The 12995-nt window shown below is 44.9% G+C and overlaps 1 protein-coding gene across 2 annotated transcripts in view; it reads left to right on the forward strand.

Annotated features, from left to right (window-relative positions):
* Mok (MOK protein kinase) overlaps window positions 1–12995 on the forward strand; it is a 34781-nt gene that overhangs the window by 13225 nt on the left and 8561 nt on the right. Inside the window, exons 3-4 of one of the 2 annotated variants that reach the window (XM_038337331.1) lie at window positions 1023–1112; window positions 2599–2669. In XM_038337331.1, coding sequence (XP_038193259.1) covers window positions 1023–1112; window positions 2599–2669 — 161 coding nt within the window. The remainder of the gene's footprint in view (window positions 1–1022; window positions 1113–2598; window positions 2670–12995) is intronic. The other variant, XM_038337332.1, reaches the window with a different exon arrangement.

The raw sequence follows: 12995 nt of genomic DNA on the forward strand, positions 1-12995 counted from the left end.
TATAACCTCTCAGAGAAACTAGACAACATGCTGAACTTTTCCACATGGGAAAAGTTGGCAGAACAGAACTCAGCCAGCAGTCAGGAAGATAGACATCCCTGGTTTTTTTGGAGACTCAGAGATGGAAGACTGGAACAATGGGTCATTTGGTTGGGTGTGATCCTCATAGCCCAAAATGGGGTGGTTTTTTCAAAGGACTTTTCAGTAGCAATAACCAGCTCATGGCCTTGCACTGGTTTTGATAGGCTTTGAAATGTGAGCAGTAAATACAGTGCCCTTCATCCAGGATAGCCTGGGGTGGACTCACCTGTCTCTAGGTAATAAATGCTGAGAAAGCAGACTTTTTCCATGATAATGAGAATGATGTGCCCCAGAACTTTGAAATGCTTTCAACTAGTGTGCACTTGTTTAGTTGCTTAGTTCTCATAAATGAGTTAGTAAATTTTCTTTAACATAAATTATTAATAAATATTTTCAACACATTTAATTAGAATTTTTATATATTTCTATGTTAAAAGAAACAACCAAAAATCTTTTTGTGATAATAGATGATAAAATTTTATGTCCTAAATGATAAAACCTTTATTTAAGGCGGGTGGTACTGACTCACATCTTTGATCCCAGCCCAGCACTCAGGAGGCAGAGGCAGGCAGATGTCTGAGTCTGAGGTCAGCCTGGTCTACAGAGCAAGTTCTAGGAGAACCAGGGCTATACAGAGAAACCCTGTCTTGAAAAAATTTTAAAAAGAAAGAAAAGAAAAAAGCCTTGATTTGATGTCTCCCATCTCTCATGCGTATGTTTGAGTCCCAGCACCAAAAAAGAAATCTTGAATCTTTTAAGATAATGAAGATGTATGACTAATTTATGCTTAATTTAAATTTTTTTGTGGAAAAAATAAAACTTGATTAACTGGAAATATGAGGTTTTACATTTTGATCATGGGAAATAAATGTGATTTCATAACTCTTAATTTTATGGTTGACCTAGTTGTAAATAGTTGTGCCTTTTTGCCTACATGATAGTATTGAGCAAGTGAACAGTCTACGAGAGATACAAGCACTGAGGCGCCTGAATCCACACCCAAACATTCTTACGTTGCATGAAGTGGTTTTGTAAGTATATCTGAGCTTGGAAAGTTATCGAAAGTAGAAAACTTAATACTAGAGATTATTTTTTATCGTGGCTAGACATTTAAAACATTTGTTTCGAAGCTGAGAGGGTGACAGTTATCACTTCGTCTTATTTTTATTTGAGCAAGTTGTGTCTCATTCCTGATATGAAAATGTTTTGGTTTACCCGTGTTTGGAAAGCCTGTATCTTCAAGGTTTGGCTCCTGCAGTTTAGTCAGATCTCCATGCTTTGTTGTGAATTACTTTCTTATGATTGCATAGCACCTTCTTATCATAATTGATACAGTTTCATGATATTTTTCATTCATGTTCATAGAATAATCTGCATAAAGTTTACCTGTCAATCAAGAAAGCAGAGCATGGCCGCAGCCATGGGACCCCCCACCCTGCCACTGTATTTGCATTGTGCTTCTAAACTCACCGAGCTGGGAAGTCAGGCTACAGGTTCCAGGACCTGCCATTCTGTGGGTTGGTGCCCTAGGTATAGAAGCCATGTACAGTTTTGAGGGGACCTGGCCTATCAAATTCTCAAAGGAACACATCTGCCAACAAAAGTGAAGTAGATGTCAGTCATGGGACAATGTAGTTTAAAATCAAAATGCTGAGTCTTGTCATAGCTGTGTGGCCTCTTGGCCTGCAGTGTTCTTGGAAGTCATCTCAGCCACATATGGGAGGCGAGCATTCATTTGTGATGTGCACAGTGCCAAGGTCTGTGAGTGCAGGACAGACTAGAGGTGCACAGAGCAGCATCTGGGGCAATATAGTTTCATGACTTGGGTCTGAGTAAAATCAGAAGCTTGTTGGTATTCCCGGGCCTCTGCGCCACTCACTTTCAGACCCGGACCCCATGTAAGTGATAGCATTTGTCTTTCTTCTCTCCTCTGACAGGTTTTTGGGTTTTGCCCCCACCCCCATTGTAAGTTATCTTGATTATACAACATAGATCAATCAAAACTAAATGTGTAGCTGGGCATGGTGGCCTTTAATCCCGGCACTTGAGAGACAAGGCAGGTGGATCTCCATGAGTTCAAGGCTCTATGAATTTGAGGCCAACCTGGTGTACATGAGTTCCAAGACAGCTAGAGCTACATAATGGAGAGACCCTGTCTCAAACAGTAAAACAAAATAAACAGAAAAACTAACCATGTAGCTACAAAGTTTGATCTAAATTCATCAACTCCCAAGCTTTTCTCTTCTTTTTGCTGGTAATTAATGTTCTATTTTCATGATGTATCTTTTTTAAAGGTGATTTTAGAGCTTTGCTTTAGAGTTTTCATAGTATTTTATATTAGTTCCTAGCCTAAATGTTTATTCAAAGTCAAAATCTGTGCCATTAATAATCTCATGGCCATTACTGTCTGTTGTAAGAATGCCTTGTTTACCAGAAATGTGTACAGATGCATATTAAAGGACTTGACTATGCTTTCTGATTAAGACAAGAAAAAGTAAAGTCTTCTTTCTTCCGCAGCGACAGGAAATCTGGTTCTCTTGCACTAATATGTGAACTTATGGACATGAATATTTATGAGCTAATACGAGGTATGTAGAGAATTTTGAAATGTAACCTGAGATGACCTTGTAAGAAATGTTTGGGGTCCCCTAGTTGCTGTAGCCACTGCACTGCTGTAATGACTATAGTGACAGGGAGGTGTGCAGTGCGGAGCTGCTGCACTGGGCCCAGGAGGCATTGTTCCGACAGCCTCTTAGCCATGACTGAAGAAGCCACAAGCTTTCTGGGAGATCCTGTGATTTGGATGAGGCTAGGCTGAAGGACGCCCTCCTCACAAGGCTTCACTCTGAGGGTGTGTTGTTCCCAGCTCCTCCCTTTGCTCACCACTCCCTTCTGTGCCCCCGAGAAGCCGAGTTCTCCCCTGGACTTCCATAGGGAGGATCATCCCTCCTTGCATCTGGAACCTGACAATAGCTCATATTCCAGGATGCGCATCATTCCTTCCCTCTGAACAGTAAAGCACTGTTCAGGACGGCTCACTTGCTGAGGTGGCCTGTTATGGCCTTGGATGCGTGCAGAGTGTCCTGAGGGTGCCAGGAAGCAGAGTTGTGGCTTTCATTGAGCAGATGTCCCTGAGTATCTGACTTGAAGGTTATGTTAGATGTCATGGTGAAATGCAACTATGGAGGTGACACAGGAGACAGTCGAGTTTCCAGATCACAGGATACCAGGAGGACAGATGAGAAACAGAACCAAGCACAACAGCTGCCGGACCTGGTGGGACATACCTGTAATCCAGGCTTATTGAGAGGTGGAGGAAGGAAGATTGCCAAGACTAACCTTGGCTAAATTGCAAGACTCTGTCTCAAATGTTAAAGAAGAAAGACCTAAGGATATTAGCTCAGTGGTATAACGCTTATCTAGCATGTGAAAAGCCTTGGGGCCAATCCCTAGTACTGGAGGAAAATAAATACATAAAGAAAAGAGAAAGAAAGAAATGGAAAAGGAGCAAACAGTTGCCATAGAGTCTTGTGAACACCATCTTTGTGATGGCGCTCTGGTGAAAGCATCAGAGGTGATTTAAACCTTTGCCTCAAACAGCTGATTCTGGCATGTGCTTTGTCACCTAGTGACACCCACCCCCAACACTTTACATTTTAAAGAATCTGTGTAGGGCTGATGGCAGCTCACACCTGCAGTCCCAGAGTACCGGTGGCTGAGGCAGAATGACAGCAATCCAGAGGCTAGTATAGACTATAGAGCAAGTCCTTAGCTACATAATAAGGCCCCATCTCAGAAAACAAACACAACACAAGTGAGCCTGCACACGTCACTTCCTTGGTTGTTTAATGACAATTCCCTGAATCTGTAAGATATCTGTAAGATACATACCTAATGTTAGAAACCTTCTTTTGTCTTCTGGGGTGTGCTATATTTATGCTTTATGCTCAAGGAGAGGAGAAATGTCTATGTTGCTATGTGTTTAGACATTTGAGAAAGGTGTATTTAGAAAATTGTATATTTAAGCCGGGCGGTGGTGGCGCACGCCTTTAATCCCAGCACTCGGAAGGCAGAGGCAGGCAGATCTCTGAGTTCGAGGCCAGCCTGATCTACAAGAGCTAGTTCCAGGACAGGCTCTAGAAACTACAGGGAAACCCTGTCTCAAAAAACAAAAAAAAAAGAAAAGAAAATTGTATATTTAATTCCCAATAGCCAGGAGATTGTGTCATTGAAGAAACTGAAGCATTTCTTTCCTCTGCCTCCCGAGTGCTGGGATTAAAGGCGTGCGTCACCACTGCCCGGCTGAAGCATTTCTTTCTGTATCTACCTTCAGAGACTGTGAAAGACTTGCAGTTAAACCAACAGACAATCATTGCTGACAGTTACCCAAACAGGTCTGTCTTATCTGCCTGCTATGCAGGGTCACAATCACTGAAAGGTTTGCAAAAGGCAATTTTTTTCTTAAGGTGGCCAAGTATGATGGAGACTCAAATCCTCATGTGTGTTTAGTGTACCTGGGTCTATTTTCGGGACAGAGGTAGGTGGGAGAAAGTGTTGGGGTAGAGCAGTCAGAGGTCTGTGCACAGGTAATCCATCTTGATGGCTTTTTCTGGGATACAAGTTCAGAAGTGAGGGCATCAGTATGGTCTGAAGGTGACGTTTCCATCCTCCTAAAGTATGAAACATACCCTTGGATACTGTGACATGCCGAAGTGAAGAGTCAGTGATTTTTAACAAAGTGGCCTTCAGATCCTCAAAAAGGAAAGTAGGCAGCTGTTTTCACCATGGTCCGCCAGTCAGATTAACTACAGCAAAACAGCAGGGGAAATAGTGCTTCATTTGCCTGCCTGCAGGACCTCCAAAATGAAAGGTTTCTGAAACTATCTAAAAGCAAGTAGCCAAGAAGAACCTGAGGCTCAGAAGGAAGACAGTGCCAGGGTGTTTCTGAATACAATGGGCTCTAAAGCCGGGCTCAGTTCAAGTCTGAGTTCTGCTGCTTACCAGGCAAGGTGCTTACTTGGGCAAGGTGCTTTTTCCCCCTACTCTTCGATTTCCTCATCTATAAAGTGGGGATATGAACAACAGGCAGGGGTGTAGGGGATCCACCTGCTTCTGCCTCCCGAGTGCTGGGATTAAAGGCGTGCACCACCACCACCCTCAGGTGCTGTTCTTAATACTTATAGAAATACAATTCCCAATGGCATTGAAATACACACTATGATTCCAGAATTAGTAACACATGGGGGCAGGTGTCATAGAATCAAAGAAGTATAGTGAAGGACCCAGTGTGTTTACGGGCTGGTTATGCCTAGAGTTGGGAGGATTCTGAGTGCTGGTGGTGGTTACATTCTCTGTGTCTCTCTGTCTTTCTCTCTCTCTCTCTCTTTTGACACAGGTTCTCTACATAGTACTATCCGTCCTGGAATTCAATATGTAGACATGTAAACCAGGCTGGCCTCAAACTCAGACATCTAACTGCCTTTGCCTCCCAAGTGCTGGATGCTAAGATTAAAGGCCAGTGTCACCATGGTTACATTATTGAGAATGGCTCACAGTCCTTATAAGTTGTTTCTGAGCTTTGAAAGATACCATTTTACAGTGATGAGCACTTTTCTGTAAATACCTAATAGAAACGCGTGGCCTTTATCGTGAGTGTTGCGTATCTTTCACAGGCCAGGGGCTCTATTGTCTGCACTGAATCTAAGTTGTTACCAGCTATACCAGGCACCCTAGATGTTAAAATCTGGATAAAAGCTGGCAGCATTTAGAAGGCATTTATTATTGAAATACACACTATGATTCCAGAATTAGTAACACATGGGGGCAGGTGTCATAGAGTCAAAGAAGTATAGGCTGCTGCTACACTGCCCATGGCTGTTCACACTGCTTAGGTGCTGTTCTTTTTGTTGTTGTTGTTGTTTTGTTTGTTTTGTTTTGTTTTTTGTTTTGTTTTTCGAGACAGGGTTTCTCTGTGTTACTTTGGAGCCTGTCCTGATACTAGCTCTTGTAGACCAGGCTGGTCTCGAACTCACAGAGATCCACCTGCTTCTGCCTCCCGAGTGCTGGGATTAAAGGCGTGCGCCGCCACCACCACCCTCAGGTGCTGTTCTTAATACTTATAGAAATACAATGCCCAAGATCCCCTACATCCCTGCCTGTTGTTCATATCCCCACTTTATAAATGAGGAAATCGAAGAGTAGGGGAAAAAAGCACCTTGCGCAAGTAAGCACCTTGCCTGGTAAGCAGCAGAACTCAGACTTGAACTGAGCCCGGCTTCAGAACCCATATTTTCAAGCACGTGCATGCTGCTGAGAACAAACTGCCATTGGTCCTGTTTCTGTCATCGCTGCAGATGAGCTAATTGATGTTTGAGGGATTAGGCAATAATCCAGGGGAAAGCTCTTCAGGTAGGACAGAGCTGGCGTTGAGACTCAAGTCCATGAAACCTGTGTTCTGTACCGTGGCCCAGCTTGGGCTTCCAAGAAGTCTCTCCTGATTGTTTGTTCCTACTACTGATGACAGTGTGGACCTACTGAAAGCTCTGGGTCACTAAAACTTTTGCTTCAAATAGCAGTCATGTGACGTTAATGATGCTCTGGTCATTAGACACTCAGTAGCACTGTCAAATACTAAAAAACAACCACAGAATGAAGGAGAAAGTCATGCTGGCTTCAGTGGGTTGTCTATTCACATATACAATGTGCAAGGTCTGGGACGAGCAAGCATCCGAGAAGGTGGAGACTCAGCATTGTAGGTGTGGCTTTTGCTATTCAAGACACATATAATCTGTTGTAGAAATAACTAGAAGAAAGTGTGCAGTGGCTCTTTTTCCTTTGCCCAGCAGGTGCCCTGGGAGGCAGGGCTGACTGAGAACTGAAGACTCCCAGGCTTACCTGGACCTGTGGCGGTCAGGCATGAGGGGTCTCCGTCCTAGTTCCCTGCCATAGGCTGTTGTTGTAGAAGTTTAACATAGTGCACACAGGATTGCCTTGTATGGGAAAAGTTCAGTCAGGTCTCTGGAAAGCAGAACCAAGGGAACTGATTACTGAGGCTGTGCACTGACTGTGGCTGCACAGTCCCCTACCATTGCTCTCAGCCTTTCCTCTTCCTCCTTTGAATGCTTGGTCTTCTAAACCCAGAGACGCTACAGTGGCAGCAGCCAGTGTTTATTACAGTATTGGGAGAAAAGAGGTTGGCTCAGAACGCTTTTTAGAACACGTCCTTGGTCAGTGGTAGAGCTGTCCTGCAATGAGGCCATGATAGTGGGAGAATGACACGGGGCAGGAGACACCTGGACAGAGCTGGCTTGACTGGTGCTCTGTGCCTTGCCACCATGCCGCCAAACTGTTATGAAAACCTTGCTGAAGTAGGTAAATGCATTCTTTATCAGATCTGGTCCCTTATGTACCAACAGCAAGGAGGGAAACGTTGCCAATTCAGCTTCAGCATTTAGCAGGTTTAATTCTACCTTTATTAAGAAGATCCTTCAGTTTTTGTACAAAGATAAGACAGAAAACAGATATAAGCTATGTTTTTAATAATTTTTTTGCATTTCTGCACACATGCATGACACGTGTGCAGGTTTTCATGGAAGCCAGAAGAGGGCATCTGATCCCCTGGAATGGAGCTGGAGTTACAGGCTGTTGTAAGTCACCTGACGTGGGTGCTGGAACTGAACTCAGGTTCTTTGCAAGAGCAGTATGTGAGCTTAACAGCTGAGCCGTCTCTCCAGCCCTGTTAGCTGTCTTTGTTACAGGATTACTAGTACTTGTTGAATGTCTGACTCAGAATGACTGACATCTTTGTCCTCCTGACCATCATTCTCTGCCATTCAGAATATGGGTGAGACAACATTTGTCACTGAACACTTTTTCTAAAATGATAAGACCATCCGATTATGGTTTGTTTGTTTTTTGTGTTTTTGTTTTGTTTTGTCTTTTGTTTTTTGAGACAGGGTTTCTCTGTATAGTTCTGGCTGTCCTAGAACTCACTCCGCAGACAGACCAGGCTGGCCTTGAACTCACAGAGCTCCGCCCACCTCTGCCTCCCTGTACAAGGATTAAAGGTGTGTGCCACCACTGCCTGGCATTATGGTTGGTTTTTATTGGCCTATATTAATTATAAATAATGATGGATTTCATTTGACATTTTCATACATGTCTATAATGTGTTTTGATCTTATTTGCCCTCTCTGCCATTTTTTTCCCTCCCCAACTCCTGCTAATCCCATTCCTGTTCCCAATAATCCCTCTTTTAAACTGGGTGGTGGTGGCGCACGACTTTATTTCCAGCACCTGGGAGGCAGAGGCAGTGGTTTCTGTGAGTTCAAGGCCAGCCTGGACTATAAAGTCAGTCCCAGGGCAGCCAGGACCACACAGTAAAACTGTCTTGAAACAACAAAACTCAAACAGAAGAACAACTAGCCCCTTCCTTCTTGTACTTTCTTATGTTTTGTTTTGGACTGTTTTTCTGTGTAGCCATGGCTGACCTGGACCTTGCTTTGTAGACTAGGCTATAGTTTCACATCTTTAAATAATATTTATTTTTATTTTATGTGTTTGAGTGTTTGCTTGCATGTATGTGTTTGCATCAGGGGTGTGCTTATTTCTTCCTGTGTGTGAGACCCAGTGAGTCTTGGTTGTTTATAGGAGCACGGCTCCGGCTCCGGGTGACAGGTTATCTACAGGAGCACGAGCACCTTACCAGAAGATTCACCACAGAACAAAATGTCTCCATTGAGGGCCTACAGAGCTCCTCGTCCTTCCCTAACAGGACACTGATGGGGGGCTGCAGTGCAGTCAGTAGTTCAGTGACCCTGTCTCGCCTGGGAGACAGTGTCCTTGGCACTGGACTCCACCTGGCTCGTTCGTTCCTCCCCTCTCCATTCTGCAATGTTGCTTGAACCTTGGCATTTTGTGTGCTGTGGCTGAGTCCAGCAGTGGCCTATCTGAGCACTTCACCAGCTGTATTCGGGAAAGTGTGGATCTCCTGTTTATGATACAGTGTGTGGCTCAGAGTCCATATTCAGCCGTGTACTTTGGTATCCTCCTTGGGCTCCTCTGCGTTACTATTAGGCTGAAGATGGAGAGCTCTTAGCATCTACCTCTGAAGGTTGCTTGAGGCTTAAGTCACATGTGTAAGGTGTGGAGAGCAGTGTCCCACCCACCAGTGTCTTCAGTGACCAGAGGTCATTCATCTCTGTCACTGTCACTGTGCAGTTTACAGTGTGTGGTGTGGTTCATATGTAAGCAGAGTGTTACAGAAGGCAGTGTGGTTCTGCCCTTGATCTGTAGCACGAATAATAAAAACCCAGAGACAGATAATAGGGTTCAAGCTGAAGATCAGAAACGCAAAGTGGCCAGCCACTGGCTCTTACCTCTACTTCAGACTGAAATGGGCGATCCTGCCTCCATGAATCCTCAGACTTGACTGAGCCTGAGGCCTGTCTCCTCCTGTTTTATATTCCTCTCTAGTGCTGGAATTAAAGGTGTGTGTCACCACTGCCTGGCCTATATGGCTGACTAGTGTGGCCGCTTTGCTCTCTAATCTTCAGGCAAGCTTTATTTACTCAGACATAAATAATAGATCACTATATTGATCTTATTATTCAGCGAGCCAAGCCCTGTTTGAGGGGTGAAGAAACTCAGTTTCTTCAAACAAAACTGAAATATTTCCATCTTCAGTCACCTGAGATGACGCAGCTTCAGAGCAGAGAAGCAGAAGGACTGTGTCCTTGCGTTTGCCATGGCTGACAAAAAGGGTGCCCAGATCACTCAGGCTCTGCTCAGACTGGCGTCCTACCTACATCATGCCCCTGCTCTGGTCCTCACTTCTCTGATGTGTCTTTAGGAGCATTTGTGAGATACCAGGTGTTCCTTGGGTGACTCAGAAGCATGCTTGTGTACACACATGCTGTGGGCATGACCTCTTGGCCTCCGATATGGAGGGCCATTGGCCGGGCTGGGCTGGGCCCAGCATGCAGCCTCCAAGCCTGACCAGAATGCTGTGCTCTGGCTGGAGTGCAGGGGTTTATGGGAGTGTGTGCGTGCTGGAGAGCCTGTCACAATGCAGTTTTCCATCAGATGCCCGACTCACAGTGAACACCTGTCACTGCTTACTTATGATGGTGTTTTTTTTTTTTTTTTTTTTTTTTTTTTGGTTTTTCGAGACAGGGTTTCTCTGCAGCTTTTTTAGAGCCTGTCCTGGAACTAGCTCTTGTAGACCAGGCTGGCCTCGAACTCACAGAGATCCGCCTGCCTCTGCCTCCCGAGTGCTGGGATTAAAGGCGTGCGCCACCACCGCCCGGCCTTACTTACGATGTTTTACATTCTAAGATTGCCCGTGACATTCCCCTGAGCTTTCTGAGGGACAGTACTCTGAAAATGTACTTTAGAAGACTAGCTATGCAGACGAGGGAAGTAGCAGACAGAAGGTTCTCCAGTGGTTTACTAATGAGCCTGGGGGGCTGGGATCTGTGTGAGATGACTGGACAGTGGTTGGTTAGCCCACTCCTTTTCTGGGTGTGGACTCTCAGTGGCTCGAACACTGGTCTTACACCATTCCTCTGGTGCCTACTTCCATGAGGACACCCTCCTAGGGAAAAGAGCTGCCCCCATCCCCTGGGCTTTGGTGAAGGGACTAAGGAATAGTGAGGGCTGGGTAGCTGACCAGGACACATGCTGGGGCCCAGGCAGCTAAGAAACTAGATTCTTGGATCCTGTACCCATGCTCAGAACTTCCTAGACCTGGGTGAGGGCCTTAACATCTGCTTCTCCAACTGATCACCCTATGGCTATGGTGCAGAGCAGAGACTAACACATCACCAGATGGCTGTGGTGCAGAGCAGAGACTTCCCAATAGCCCAAGCTCCTGAGTCCAGTTTAGATAATAATACCAGCCAGCTTCATGCACTTGAGGGGCCGAGGCAGGCGAATCTCAGTGAGTTTGGGGCCATCCTGGTCTACAAAACAAGCTCCAGGACAGCCAGGGTTGTTGCAGAGAAACCCTGTCTTGAAAAAAACAAAAAACAAAAACAAACAAAAAGATCTGGATGTGTGGGCTTATGAGATGACTGAACTTACTTTGCTGCCAAACCTGTTGACTTTCCTGAGTTGGAGGTTTTCTTTTTCTTCTTTCTTTCTCTCTCTCTCTCTCTCTCTCTCTCTCTCTCCCTCCCTCCCTCTCTCCCTCCCTTCCTTCCTTCCTTTTTTTTAAGACCGGTTTCTCTGTAGCTTTGAAGCCTGTCCTGGAACTAGCTCTTGTAGAATAGGCTGGCCTCGAACTCACAGAGATCCGCCTGCCTCTGCCTCGTGAGTGCTGGGATTAAAGGCATGCATTGTCCTCTGACCTCCACCACACTTACTTGTGGCATATGTACACACACACACACACACACACACATTAATTTAAAAAGTAACAATTGCCAGACATGGTAGTGCAGGCCTTTAATCCTAACACTAACACATGGCAAGTAGAGGCCTATGGATCTTTGTGAGTTTGAGGCCAGCCTGGTCTATAGAGAGACCCTGTCTCAAAAATACCCCAAAGTAGATAGATAGATAGATAGATAGATAGATAGATAGATAGATAGATAGATAGATAGATAGATAAGATAAATGGATAAATAAGACAAAGATTTGGATACATGAATAAACAAGACTGCCAAGTGCACTCTCATAAGTGGAACACTGTGAGGCTGGAGCCCTGAGATGTACAGGGCAGAGGGAATTGGTGGGGAGGGACTCGGGTTAATTCCTTTGTGAGCCCAGGAATGACTTAAGGAGAGCCAAACTCCTGCAGGTGTGTGGGAGATGGACGTTACATGCTCAGGCTGCCCTGAAACGGGCTCTTCCTGCCTCAGCCCTCCCAGTACTGGGATTTCACATTTATCTCATTATACTTGGTCTCTGTTTTCTTTATATAGGAAAAAGGTTTTTGATACAGAATCTGATTCTGTAGTACAAGCTTGCCTCAAACCTGTGGGGATCCTCCTGCCTCCGCTTCCCAAGTGCTGAAATTAAAGACATAGGGCACTAGTACGACTGGCTTTGGGGTTTTTTTTGGGGGGGGGGTGTTTTTTTGTTTGTTTTGTTTTTGTACTGGGGAATGTCCCTAGGGCCTAAGCATTCTGGGCAAGTGATCTGCAGCTGAGCTACTTCTCCAAAGCTGTAGATAGTAGGTTATAAAATCCCCCAAACTTAAGAAAGCTAACCAAAATCTTAGATTTTGTTGTTGTTGTTTGGTTGTTTTGTTTTGTTTTGTTTTTGAGACTGGGTTTCTCTGTATAGCCCTGGCTGTCCTGGAACTCACTCTGTAGACCAGACTGGTCTTGAATTCAGAATCCCACCTTTAAGTGCTAGGATTAAAGGTATGCGCCACCACCGTCCAGCTCAAAATCTCAATTAACTTTTAAATTTTATGTGTATAAGTATTTTGCCTGCACGTATGTTTGTGCACCATGCCTGTGCCTTATGCAAATGGAAGGCAGAAGAGGGCACTGGTTACTGGAACTGTAGTTAGGGATGGTTGTGAGCAACCTTGTGGGTGCTGGGAACCAAACCCTGGTACTCTGCAAGAGCAGCCAGTGCCTCTAACCACCAGCCTGTCATGTGCCTCCCCCTTTTCTATTTCTAAGAGTTGTTTTATGTGTATGTGTGAGTGCCTGAATGAATGTGTGTAAGCTGCAGAGCCCAGAAGAGGGTGTCTTCTGAAACTGCTGCCCAGTGTAGTTAGTGCAAGAGTTAGCGCTCTCGATTGCTGAGCCCTCCCCAGTCCCTAACTGATTTTTTTCTTTTTTTTTAATTGATTTTTATTGAGCTTTACATTTTTCTCTGCTCCCCTTCCTGCCTCTACCCTTCCTTTCAACCCTCCCCCAAGGTCCTCATGCTCCCAATTTACTCAGGAGATCTTTTCT

This window comes from Arvicola amphibius, chromosome 7 (genome assembly GCF_903992535.2).
Source record: "Arvicola amphibius chromosome 7, mArvAmp1.2, whole genome shotgun sequence".
Taxonomy (NCBI): domain Eukaryota; kingdom Metazoa; phylum Chordata; class Mammalia; order Rodentia; family Cricetidae; genus Arvicola; species Arvicola amphibius.